We start from the raw sequence: 13,850 nt of genomic DNA on the forward strand, positions 1-13,850 counted from the left end.
ACCAGTCTTGTCTTTGTTACTGAACTCTGGGAACTCTGAAGAGATGCCAAAAAAGCGGGATTCTGGACTTGTTTGTATCCCTTTGTCATTTGGATCACCGGGCCATTTTTCGGCCGTATGCAACCATTCTCCAGCAGCCCCTTGAGAGAACTGATGTCCAGAAGATATCCTGGCCTTGATGGTGGGAAGCCATCTGTGCAAGCGATGGAGATAATTTCCCAATAGAACTAGTATCAATTGCCTCCACAGATGATGTGCGCCTCTTTGGGCCATCCACAGCTTGTGCAGGCGAGCCCAATAAAGCTGACAATCGTTTCTAAAAGGAGTCTCCTTGAACAACAGCTTTTCCTAGGTCCCAATCATCAAAATACTTGGTGAAGAAGAAAGACTCATTTCCTTCAGTGATCCTGTACAATGGGACATCCAAAGGATTTCCTTCAAGGGTAGTTGCACGCTCCAGAGCCCCAAGCCTTTTCTTCGGATGATCAAGAGGCTCTGGTTTCTCTGATAACTAGAACTCTATGGTTTGCAAGTCTCACAGTTTCAACAGTTACCAAGTTCAGATAATGTATTCTCTGGTGGGCAGCAAGTTGATCAGTGGAGAGTCCATGGCTTTGGGAAAGGCTCTCCTTTAAGAGCTAAAGTTTTCAATGAAGTTCACAGGGAGAACATAGAACAGCAAGCACCGGGCCTGGATTGGGTTAGTGATCTCATCAAGTGAGTTCGGAAGGTCTCTACCCAATTCTGCAGTGTTGCATTTGTCCTGTTCGGACTACTATTGAAATAGGCAGTATGTCTTCTATTCCCCTCACAGCGTGCTTCCTCAGCAGCCATGCAACTGCGGACTCATATATTGGGACAACTGGCCAAATATAAGCAAGTGTTGACTTTCAATCGGCTCATAGCAGAATTCACACATTGAAATAAAAAAGGAAGAAGTTCCAACCACGGGGCATCCTCTGCAACATTTGCTGCTACTTCTGCTACAGTGTCACATAGCCTTTTGAGGACACTCTGGCTTTCTTCTCGGCTGAACATAGTAAAGAAGCTGTTCTTTGATAGTCGCCTGTGATTGCAGATTAAGTTGTGACCATGATCCAAGCTACTTGCAGACTAGAAAAGGGTAAGTGGTTCATGCATATTTTCCAAGAGTAGACATAACATGTTCAGCATAGCTAGGCACAGTCTGTGTTGTAGCAGCAAGTGGAAAATTAGCACTTGAAGCTACCTTTCCACGGTTGGAGGCCTCTTTCAGGTGTATTTGGGTTGGGTAAAGAACCGCCGTCACAAAAGAACATCAGACTGTTCACAACTACAGTAAATGCATGTGCTTGGGGTTGTATGGTCACTATTGAAGCAGAAAAAGTGAATGCATTGATCTGCTGTTGACTTGCTGTGGTTGCAGCTCATTTGTGATTGTGGTTGCTGTTGTGAATGCATTGCGATGATGGTACAGCAACAGGAGCTGCAATAGATGATGCATTAACATTGTGCTTAGCTGAGCAACAGTAACAATTGGATTGGAAGCAGTCCCACAGCTGATAATCATTTTCAGGAAGCATTGTTTGGAAAACAGTCCATAGTTGACAATAGCAATGCATTTTCAGGATCTTAGCAATGGCCAAGGACCATTTGAGGACGATCGGATGCTTGGAGTGTTAAAGATGCGGGATCTAGAGCATGGCAGAGGTGGAAGCTATGGAGGAGGGTCATGAACTCAGGGAAAGTTTTCTTGGATGACCTCCAACACATATGAATGCTGCAAGTTGGTACGAGCTGAAAATGGTCCACGCGGAGTCACATCCAAACAGAATGCGATGGTTCTCAGTTTTCTACGAGTTGCCATATTGGACCCACTTACAGATTAACCACTTTTTTGGATTTCATGCATATTTTCAAGAATGTAAGCAGCTTGCTATGGGACCACATCAAAGGAAAAAGGGACACTATAGGGGCACGAATGGATTTGAAGGAGGTAGGCAAGATGGAGGCGCTTTGGCCGCAGTCGAGTGTTGATTGTCACATGGAGCTACCTCGCACTCCTTGGGTTTTGTCCACTAAAGAAGAGCGCATTGTGAAGCAAGTAGTCAAGTCTATCCGCACTCCGACATGTATGATGCGTTCTCTCAGGTATGCATTTTCTAAAGACGACTAATTATCAGGGCTAAAATCCCATGACTGGCATAAGATATGTGAGGCTTTTACTACGAATGGATTGTTATTGGCATGCGGATTTTACTATTTAGAGTGTAGCCATTGTTCATAATGCTTTCTCATTTGTGGCAGTTTGTACTACCGATCGCGATCACAGGATGTCTTACTCCAGAAATACGCGGGGCCATTTACAGGTTGTCGACTTTGGTGCAATGGATCTCACAGAAGGAGATTAAGATGTCCTCTATTGAATCCGCAAGGCGAACCCCCTCTTTTTCCGAAAGAAAGAAGGCCCAAACTCCGAACCCTAAAGCCTTCCATAAGCCAAATCTAAGCTCTTTTGCAGGTCTCAAATCATCCCTACCATGGACCTGCAATGCATTTCTTTATATTAGCATACTTAGAAATAATAAGGTTTAATCTTATTAAGATTAACCTTATTTTTTAAACTCTACTCCCTGTAGATCAGCTAATAGAGTCATAGACCTATTTTTCCCTAACCTAACAATCTTGTAGGGGCCACCCCATTTAGGTTCTAACTTCCGTGGAAACAACTCCCTACGCGCATCATAGTAGAGGACTAATTGTCCTTTTTTAAAGGTATATTTCTTCGCTCTAAGGTCATGCAACTGCTTCATTCGACATTTAGCTACCTCCTGGTGTAGTAAGCTCTACAACTTCAGCTCATCCAGGTGGGCTATAGTCGTGAAATGTTCAAAAAGGGAATCCTCATCTCCCAAAGAGTGGTTAATTGCAAACCGTATGGTTGGCAACTCAATCTCGAGGGGTAACACACACTCTTCCCCATAAACCAATTTGAATGGAGTATGGCTGGTAGCTCGCTTGAACGTTATATTGTACGCCCATACTTCCACATACAACTTCCTGTCCCAGTCCCGTTTCTTCTCAGAGACTATCTTAGACAAGATACCCACAAGCTATTTATTAGTACTTTCAACTTGTCCGTTTGCTTGTGGATTATAAGGAGTCGTTTTATTGTGCTTGATTTGCCAAGCTTCTGTCAAGCTTTTGATCACCTTATTCAAAAAATGGGTTCCACGGTCCGACACTAATTCCTTCAGTGGACCGAAATGACAGATAATCTGCTCTAACAAGAAACTTGCAGTCTCTTTTGCGTTGTCTTGTCTCGTCGCCCGCGCTTCTAACCATTTTGTGAAATAATCAGTGGCTACTATATTGTATCTCTTCTGGGTAGTAGACGACGGGGTAATAGGACCCACAAAATCAATGCCCCACTTCTCAAATGGAAGGATATCCATAATAGGCGTAAGTGGACGTTTTCTATTTTCACGGCTGTCATGTCTTTGACATGTATCACATTTCTTAACATACTCAAAGGAATCTTGGAAGATGGACGGCCACCAATATCTAGCTCTTAAAGCTTTCTGCGCTGTCAATCGTCCCGCGAAGTGCCCTCCACATGCAGAGTCATGACACTCCTCCAAGATGAAAGGAACCTCGTCAGGCATCACACATCGGCGATAGATATCATCAACACCCTGCCGATATAGCGTCCCTGCGATTAAGGAAAAATTCAATGCCTGTTGTTTGATTTTCCTCTTTTCAGACTTTGACAAACCAGCTCCCGTCTCTCCTGTTGATAGATAATGCGTAATAGCAGCATACCAAGATGGGATAGAAGCTGTATCAATTTTAAACATTTCCTCAATATCACTTCCTTCAGCCAAAGTCTCTTTCGACTCCTCGAAATCCACAAGGCATTCCACAATACCCTGTAGTCTCGGTGGCTTACTCTTGATATCATAATCGAACTCCTGCAAAGTGATTAACCACTTTGCCAAACGATTAGGTGGCTGTAGCTTGTTCATAAGAAATCTGAGTCCTTCCGCCTTCGTATAGAATACTACCTTTTCATAGAGAATGTAGTGCCTAAATTTCTTAGTCCCAAAGACCATCGCAAGACACAACTTCTCCATGTAGGTATAATTGATCTCTGAAATGCCCAATTTCCGACTAGCAAAAGCTATTGGATGATACCACTTTTTCTCCCAAATTTGGGCTAAACAGCAGCTAATACTATGCATGGTGGCTACTGAAAATATATAGAACACCTTGCCTCTTTTAGGTGCTTTTAGAACAGGTGCTTTTACTAGCTCCTATTTCACATCCTCAAAAGCTACCTTACAAGGGTCGCTCCACTCAAATGAACAGCTAAAGGATAATAAGTTCGTTAATGGTAATGTCCTTTCTGCCAAGGCATTTATAAACCTTCGATAGTACCCTATCGACGACAGAAAGCTATGCACCTCTTTCGAAGTGCGCGGTGGACTCATAGCGACTATAACCTTGATCTTTTCAGGGTCAGTTGCTATCCCTACTGAACTGACCACATGGCCCAGTAATAGCCCATAAGGTACTCCAAAGACACTTCCGTGGGTTAAGAGCGATACAAAATTGTCTGCAACGCTGAAAGCACTTTCTTAAAATAATCAACATCCTTTCCCTCACAGTGGCTGCCCCCAGGTCATCAATAAATACTTTCAACTCATCTGGGGAGATGTCACCAAAGGTCTTGTCTGCTGTTCGTTTCCACAATCCAAGTGCATTGCATAAACCTAAGGCCATCACATGGTACACAAAAGTACCAAAGACCGTAATAAAAGTTGTTTTCAACTTGTCCTCTTCTGCAATTGCCATCTGGTTATATCCCGCAAAGCAATCCATGAATGAATATATTTCCCTACTCGCTAATTGATCCAAAATCTGGTCAATAAATGGCAACGGGTAGTAATCCTTAACTGTATGCTTATTTAGCTCTCTAAAATCCACACATAATCGGATCTGGTTGTTTTTCTTCTTCTTGATAACAACTGGTGAACACCATTCTGTGTGTTGTACAGGGAAGATTAACCCAGCTTTCCTTAACTTCTGTAACTCTTCAAACAGACCGTCCCTCAATTCAAAAGGCATATGCCTTACCTTTTGACGCACAGGACGACTGCCTTCTTTTATAGGAATAGTATGAATAGCTAGGCTGGGAGGAATACCTCTCAGCTCATCATAACTCCAAGAAAAGATATCACAGAATTCTTGAATCAAGGACACATAGTCCTCTCTTTCTTTTACTGAACTGAGCATGGAACCTAATTTAATTGGCCGTGAATCATTCGGCGTGCCAAGGTTCAACTCAATCACATCCGCATCTCTTATCCTATCTTGAGGCTCTATCGGCTCATTTAGAGTTATCTGATAGATATCCTCCGTAGTGGATCCCTCCTTAGATTCATCACTGGATGATGTCTCACTACCAGATGGATCGTCTGCTGTCTCTAATTCAGTAGAAGATAAAGGAGCTCTCTCACTTTGAGGAGACTCAAGATAACCATCGACTATTACTTGATTAGCATCTCAACCTAGAACCACTTGACCGACGGGTATATCGACTTGACAGTCTGTTTGTAAGATCCAAGGCCTACCTAGCAAAACTCGATAGCTATGGTGTCCTGCAAATCTTATCACCCTAAAGTCCAAGAAAAATTCTACACTCGCAACTGTAACATGGACCTTAGTAACGCAACCTTCTGGTTGTCTTAGACTTTCATCAGCCATTCTCAGAAGGGTGGAGCTGTCTTTCTGGATGCCTAGACCCAACCTCTCCATCAACTCTGAACTCATGATATTGAGGGAGGATCCAGTGTCTACAATGGTATGTTCCACTAATATTCCATCTACATAAGCTGGAACCCTAGGGCAATTCTTTTCAGCATGGTCAAACCAATCTTCTCCTACTCGCGCGATGCCCAAGGGTTTTACAATATACCCAATACGCAGAATCTTCTTAAATTCCTTGCGTACTCCTAGAGATAATTTGATCAATTGCAAGAGGTTCACATCTGGTTTGACTTCGCAAAGAGAACTTGCTAAATCAAAGTCATGATAAGTAGCCAAAGCTCTCTTTTCTCGCCAAACCATCCTCTCTTTTAGTCTTTGGACTGGTTTGGATGCTTCTTTCTTAGCTCTTGCCTTCTTTCTTGGCACTTCCTCATCCTTTTTAGGGTCAACTTTCTTGTCAACCGGTCTTAGCGGTCCCCCTTCCATTTTGGGATTCTGGACTTGCGTCCCCTTATCCCCTTGTTTAGGGTTTACCTCGACCGGCTTTGCATTATCTTTGTCAATCTCTTTAGAATTTTGGCCTCTTGTCACGGCTCTCAAGTTAGAGGTTTCAGCATCATTGACTCGTACATCCTCAATAAGGCTGACTCCGTTGCCTTGTGGCAACTCTTCTATAGTTGTTTTTCCCCTCTGCAATATTTACCTAGGTGCATCATTCTGCTATAAGTTATTTCCTTGCGCTCTATGATTCACTGGGCCTGGCTGTTTACTCCCTTGTTGGAGGAAACTAATCTTACTCCAACAGGTAGCAGCTAAATGGCCTGACTTCCCACAAATGTCACATTTCACATTTGGACAGTTTCTGGGGAAGTGCTGTCCACCACACCATTTATAACTGAATCTAGAGGGTCCACCCTCTTCAGGGCGTCGACTCCCTATCAGATTTTGTTGCTTCTTCAAGAAATTAACGTCGACAGAGCTATTTGTCGATATTGTTCGGAAATCATATCGGTATAATGCTTCATCATGTCCTTAACTTCACCAAGGACATTAGATGCCCTCGACTCGTAGCCTCGATCATCAACCCGTCGTTCCATTGGCCTAACAATCTGATTTAGCATTGGTTGTTGACCCACAGGAACAATGTTAGAATTTGAAACTTGGTCTCCAACATTTGGTGGAGCCAACTGACTTGCCATAGACATAGTCACATTGGGAGGAGCCGGTATTAAAGGTACATTCGAAACCATACTCCCTCTCCCAATAGGGTTAGTCATAGGCATCCCTTGATTTCCATTCGTCAATGCTGGATTGCCACTAGGTACTAAACCCCCATTAACATTCATTCGAGAGGAGTAGGCCATTTGTAATCGTACTTCTACTCCCTCTGCCCACGTAATAGCTGTGTCTATGTCTGCCAAGGCCACACTGCTCAATTGTACTTGGATATTAAAATCTAACCCATTCAAAAAGTATTGCAATTGGGTAGTTGGTGGAATGGGAATGTAAGTTTGCAACTTACGAAATACTTCCTTCAACTTCTTGGCATATGCTTTTACATTCTCGTGAGGATCTTGACGTGTTACATTCAAGACCCGCAACCAATATTGGTCACCTCTTTCAGAGACATATTCCACTCGGAAAGCTACATAGAATTGATCAATGGTGGTTATGGTTCCAGACTCTATGCTGTGATACCATACCGCAGCCCTTCCTTTTAGCGTCATATTGAAGAACATCATGAGATGTCCCTCGTTTTGGATGCAATAATTGAAAATCAAGCTTTGAAATTCACAAATGTGAAATTCTGCATCCTCTTTCACTAACCCATTAAAAATGGGCAAGGGAACTCCTAAGGCTGGTAAATCCGGCGTTCCTGCATGACAATCGGATTAGCAATAGGAGCTTGAAATGACGAATTCACACCCCCACTTGAAATGGGTAGACTTGGTGGAGGAGAGGAAGATCTTACACTTCCTCCTGTATCTAATGGAATAGGTGGAGTCGGATTAGCAATAGGAGCTTGAAATGACGAATTCACACCCCTACTTGAAGTGGGTAGACTTGGTGGAGGAGAGGAAGATCTTACACTTCCTCCTGCACCTAATAGAATAGGTGGAGTAGTTAAATGACTAAGACCACTGCTTCATATATGTACTGGGCTACTCCTTTGAGGAGAATAACGGCTTACAATCTCTAACTGCCGTCTAGCCCTCTCAGCACGTTTTGTTTTCTGGATTTCGGCTTGACGGTCCTTGTCAGAGGACATAAACAAACTTCCTTTTGGTCCCTAGAAACCCTAGATCCAAAAACCACCACTTATAAGCAGCTCCCGGCAGACACACCACTGATGGGACCTAATACAGTCCGGCACTGGCTATAGCACTAGCCAGATCTCATTCTGAGTATAAACTGATCAAACTCATAGCAAACAACAACATAATGCATAATCAGCCCATGGGAACAATATTTCATCAACCAAATAGCATAAAAACTCATTTTTTCTTCATAAAAATTGAATTACCGCTTAGGCTTTGTGTCTCGGGATCTCGGTTTTGCTATGGGACTGCGTGTCATCCCTCATTCAATGTTCAGCATCTTCAGGAACAACACTCTTCATGTCTTCATCCACCCGAAAGCAATCCGGTCTCATCCAGTCAAGCTTTCCTCCATCATTCTTCATTGTCTTCTTCCACACAAGAACAGCCCCTTAAAGGAGAGAGAGGGAGGAGAGAGAAATACTAGAATCAGAGATTTCCAACCAGGCCACCATTTGAAGGGCGAAGGGCGGCAATAAGATCAGCATCCAGAGGGGAATCACTGCCAATGATCATTTGTATGGGTTGCTCACAGCGAGGAGGATGGATCTCCAAGATCCAAGCGAAAAAATCGGCGCTGATGGCGTCCCATCTTCTCCACGATTTTGTTCATCCCATTTGCATGAACTTTCATGCCACATTAAAAGTTGGGCTCCCAAAGGTCACTTGTCCATTTTGGTCAAATTTTATCCACTCCTTCGTATCTTGACCGTTTTGTGGCCATTTCCCTGTCCGGACTCCGAATTGAGCTCTGAAAAATCCTGGGCGTCCGGCTTGACATCCCACATTGGCCTGTAATACTTCACAACCTGCACGGCAGTCTGAAAATTTATAAAAAATCAACAAGTGTCGCTCGGGCGCCTTTAAAGCACTTTGACGCTTAAAATCGTCCTAGGTCGAGCCGCCGCCTTTGACATTGAATATTTTTCCCTTGATATTCGTAAATTTTAGCTATTTTTAAGCACTTCTCGGCATCAAAATTCTGCTCTCACTATTCAATGGTTTCAATGCGATGGAGAAGATTACCGTAGCTTCTCCATGATATTATTCGATGTCAATGCGATAGTTTCAATGTATAGTACAAAATATATAGTGCAGCATGGTCACACAGACGACATTTTCGCGTGGAATGTATTGATAAAATGCGCTCCACAATGGACTGTGGTATCATGGCAAGGTTCGAGTAGGAGAGCTAACGACGAGCAACAAATCCAAACACGGTTATAGATGAGATGGAGTATTTTGGAAACTTGCAAAGTATTATTACGGTGGATTACCGTAGCTTCTCCATGATACTATTCGATATGCAGTGGTTCAAGATGGTACTTGAAGGAGCAAGAGCAACAGTTCGACGAGGTCCATCTAGATTTCTCGAAATAGATTTCAAAAAAAAATGGACGGATTTGTGCAACACCTTTGTGTTGCCGGCCCATTGTAAACAGGTGCACGAACTCATTTGTTTGTTAATTGTATTACGACATGGTACATGTCACAATAGTTTAATCTCTCTTGTACATGTTTTTGAATAGGTAATTTTCTATCCAAACCCTCAACAACCTTGATGGTGGTATGTTATACCTTGAGCTCCCCGAAGTGCAAGAGTATATGATCAAAGCAATGTTCTGAGCATAGATGAGGACAATATGCAAATAGAGGGGTCGATATTGCAAGGGGTGGAGGCCATTGAAAGCTTGGAGCATGTAGATGAGCCAATATTGGCTAACAATGATGGAAATATAGGAGTCTAGAATGAGATGGACTCATCCTTTTATGGTGACATGTTTATCGACCTTCTAGTGTATGCAAAAATTTGTTAGGAGATTGACATGGGACCATAGGATACTTCATACTTGGAGCATCCACTTACTCAATTCGTTGACTAATCATTTATAAGGGTACATAAGATATGCATTTTAAGTGAGATCATTTTTTTAGGATTTATATTATCGTGATTTGTATGATTTAAATTGATTATGCTAACATCATTTTTTGTTTGTGCAGGTGACCTTTTTAGGATGAGTCGAGGGATGAGCGATGAGGAGTTGAAGGATATCTTCACGCACATGTCTCCAGATCAGATGGCGAGATTTAGAGACATAGCGGACCAGGAGTTGTCTCGGACATCGTTAGGCCGCTCTATTAGATCTACTTCAGTGCGATTAGATGCTTTAGCTTCGAGCAGACGAGATCAACGCTCCAAACTTGGGCCAGAGGGAGGGAGTGCTTCAAGGTCAGGGGGATGTTGTAGAGATACGGAGGCAGTGAGCCTATAGTCGGCACAGGATACAGGTGCGACTCCTCGCTCTCGTGGCAGTTCCAGGGAGCGTGGCTCAGGTGGTTGCTGTGGAGGCACGGACGCATTGTCTCCGTCTCATCGTTCTGCTGGAGTTGCGTCACCTCTAGGATTTGTTACACCTATGGGGATGTCTACTCCAGTTACTCGAGCTTTTGCTCAGCTGTCTGCAGGTGGCATCCCTATGGATGCTACATCGATAAATACTACCCCAATCAGTACACAGAATGTACATGGATCTCCTTGATATGCCCAAGAGCATGGACGCAAGTGGGAGAGGACCCATCTTAGGCATACCCCAAAGGGATATGCCTATCTTTTCGATGATAGGTCAGGAGCCATAATCATGAATGATGAGGGGAGGAGGGTGATGGCTTGCATGAGAGAGTTGTGCCAACAAGTTTTTCCGCACGTCTTAGATCATTGGAAAAACATACCGGAGGGGAGCAAGGACTACATAGTAGCATCCTTGCATGAGGAGTTTCTGGTTCCAGCCACAGCAGATATATTTTCTACGGGCTCGATGATGGACTGTATGTATGCATATATGTTACACAGATGATCGAACACATGCAAGGCACTTAAGAGTGGAGTTGCAAAGCCCGAATGGCTGGATGCGGACGACTGGCACCGAATGAGAGAGGAGGCTACAAATTCTCCAGAACGTTGGAGTGAGAAGCGCAAGGCGGAGAGGGCACGACTAGAGGCCAAAGTGGTCCATCATCTTGGGAGTGGCGGCCACAGGACATATCTAGAGGACTTTGTAAGTTTTTCTTTTGTTTTGCTTGATTATTTTTTTGCAATATCCTTTGTACTGACAATCATGTTTCTAATAGTTAGTATTTTGTTTTCTTTGGAGCACTCCATTACAAATGGCAATCCAACCGGCCTTGAGACTCGATATGCAGAGAGGCATGGTCTCACTGCATTGATCGACCAATTGCATAGATGCGACAGCCCTGTAAGTCACTCATCTTTCTTGTTCGTAGTTACTATGTTTAATTAGAATGCATTATTGTATGGTGGACTAATGTGTAGTTGTTTCTTTTTTTGCAGAGTCCGTTCGATGCTCCTTTGTGGCGGGACGAACTTTCGGATGGCGAGAATATGTAGCTCTCCCTTGGATCCCTGGAGCTCACACACCCTTCTTTTTTAGTCGCCTGATCTGTGTAGACATTTTCTATGTAGTAGTGATATCTTGTCATAATTGTACCAATCACTTTCATTATGCGATCATGTATTTATTTCATGTATCAGTGTTATGATTTAAGTACACTTTGCTTTTGTTTACATGAGCATTGTACAGAGTGCAGAAACTATTTTGTATGGCCCAATTAAAGCATATAGTGTTATATCTGTCATGCCACAAATTTTTTTTCCCTGTTACCGTCGCTATTAGCATCGCAAATTTACCTATACGCGTCATTATTAGCGTCGCAGAGCGTCATTATCAACATCGCTATTTGCGTCGGTATCTGCGTCGCATTTTGCGATGCAGATACCGACGCAAATAGCGATGCAGATACCGACGCAAATAGCGACGATGATACCAACTATTCTATGGTGTTGCCAATAACGATGCTTTTTGCGACAACGGGGGCAAATTTTGTTATTTATATTTTTTTCTCTTTTAACGTCGGTATAAGGCCTATATCTTGTAGTGTGCATGCCTAGGATGCATCTAATTTTCCTTAGCTTCAATTTCATTCATCCATACTAAGTATGATTTGCTACCTTTTCTTAATGCACATTTAGCCTGTGCGTGACTAAGCAATGGAAATTTATCTAAAGTGTGTGCACCATGTAATGTGATTTGTTTTCTGTTAGAATGAGTTTTCATTGAATGTGTGGAATAATCTATATCAGGATTGTATTCATGACCCCAAGGCATTCCTAAGATAATGTCACTAGATTGCACAGGCACAACCAAGAAATTTCTGCGCTCAACATAATCGCCAATTTTAATTTCTAAATCATGAACTTCTTGCATACCATTGTATCTAGTGCCTAAGAATGTAGCTTTTATATGATAATGAGTTGGAATAGTACGCAAATTCAAAGAATTTGACAATTTTACATAAATAAAATCATGTGTGCTCCCATCATCATGCAAAAACAATCTTTTCTTTACCATGCACAAGACATTTCATCATTAATAATGAATGAGATTCGACATACCTGGTAAAGTATCTGAAGTAGTATCGATATCATCATCGTCTTCCGTGAGATCTAGAATTTCTTCATGGTCTTCATCTTCAGTCACTCCCAAGTAGTTGATGTGAATAGTTGGCTTTTTGGATTGACATTTTACCACTAGATGTCCAGGTTGGTGGCACTTGTAGGCAGACTATAGGCTTGGCTTTGGAAACATTAATGGTAATGGCTGGGAGTTTAGATATGTTGGGATTTGGCTGGAAAGATGGCTTAGGATTTGAATTTGTGTTTGATGGTAAAGCAGGGGGCCATGTCCAAGATTTACGGAAAGAAAATGGAACAAAGTGATTTTGATTGAATCTTTGAAAGTTAGAATTGAATTGCTTTGTACAAAAGTTACCGTTAGTTGGAAATTGTTACGATTGCTTCTCTCATCCATGAATTTTGTCTTCAACATCATGGGCCAAAGAAATCGCATCCTTCAAAGTCTTTAGCTTGAACATGTTCACCTCCGCATAGAAGTGACCAAGCAGACCAGACATTAACTTACGCTTTTGGATTGCCTCATGTACATCTTCAAGCATTGGAAGTTGCAATAAGGCGTTCCAGAAACACTCAGTGTATTGAGAAATAAGCTTACGTTCTCTTTATTGTAGAAGATCCCACTGTTTGATTGCTTTTTCATGGAATTGAGGTTGAAGAAAATTCTGCAAAATTTGCTTTTGAAAAGCCTCCCAAGTAGTAGGACAATCAATACTTTTGCAGACAACAATCCACCGTAATGATGCTCTGTCCACTAAATGGTTAGTGACACACTTGAGTTTGTCTTTTTTGGCATACTATTCTTCATGGAAATAATAATCAAACTGACTGATAAAAGCGAGAATAGTTTTTCCATCACGTAACCCTTTAAAAGTACAAAATTTGAAATTTATTTTACTTATATTGGCTTCTTTCTTGATATACTGTGCTTTGAGTGTCACATTGATCTTATGTCGTATAACATCTTCGGGTTGTGGTCCATCATGATCGACAATAGATCGTTGAAGAGTAGCCACTTGAGCTTGCAAAGTTTGATGTGCTCTTCATTCCTCTTGAAGCTGCATCATAATTTGGTCCAATTTTTACTCAACTATTGGTTTCGGTAAATCACCTTCGGCCATAAAATCTTCCATATTTTGATCGAACATCCTGCAAAATTTCAAACAACCTCAAACACTCGAATATGGATTGCTCCATATTAGCATTGCTCATATTAGCATTGTTCATACCTCTATATTAGCATTGCTCAAGGTTGGGTTTACAAGGCTTGCTTCTTTTTTTTAAATAATGAATTT

General features: G+C 42.2%; 1 protein-coding gene across 1 annotated transcript; it reads left to right on the top strand.

Moving 5' to 3' along the window:
• Window positions 1-329: 329 nt before the first annotated feature.
• On the top strand, window positions 330-10,872 carry LOC148037120 (uncharacterized). The gene is made up of 4 exons (XM_087676054.1): window positions 330-1,123; window positions 1,608-2,130; window positions 2,287-2,500; window positions 10,068-10,872. The coding sequence occupies exons 2-4, from the start codon at window positions 2,110-2,112 to the stop codon at window positions 10,337-10,339; spliced, it is 507 nt and encodes a 168-aa protein (XP_087532180.1). The 5' UTR covers window positions 330-1,123; window positions 1,608-2,109; the 3' UTR covers window positions 10,340-10,872.
• The last annotated feature ends 2,978 nt before the right edge of the window (window positions 10,873-13,850 follow it).

This window comes from Lygodium microphyllum, chromosome 4 (genome assembly GCF_053477565.2).
Source record: "Lygodium microphyllum isolate KBCC chromosome 4, Lygodium_microphyllum_v1.1.10, whole genome shotgun sequence".
Taxonomy (NCBI): Eukaryota; Viridiplantae; Streptophyta; class Polypodiopsida; order Schizaeales; family Lygodiaceae; genus Lygodium; species Lygodium microphyllum.

Bases quoted from the DNA above. Each gene is read 5' to 3' on its own strand.
- LOC148037120 (XM_087676054.1), top strand. From the start codon at position 2,110: ATGTATGATGCGTTCTCTCAG. The intron at 2,131-2,286 runs GTATGCATTTTC...CATTTGTGGCAG, and splicing joins TGTATGATGCGTTCTCTCAG to TTTGTACTACCGATCGCGAT. The intron at 2,501-10,067 runs GTCTCAAATCAT...TTGTTTGTGCAG, and splicing joins AAATCTAAGCTCTTTTGCAG to GTGACCTTTTTAGGATGAGT.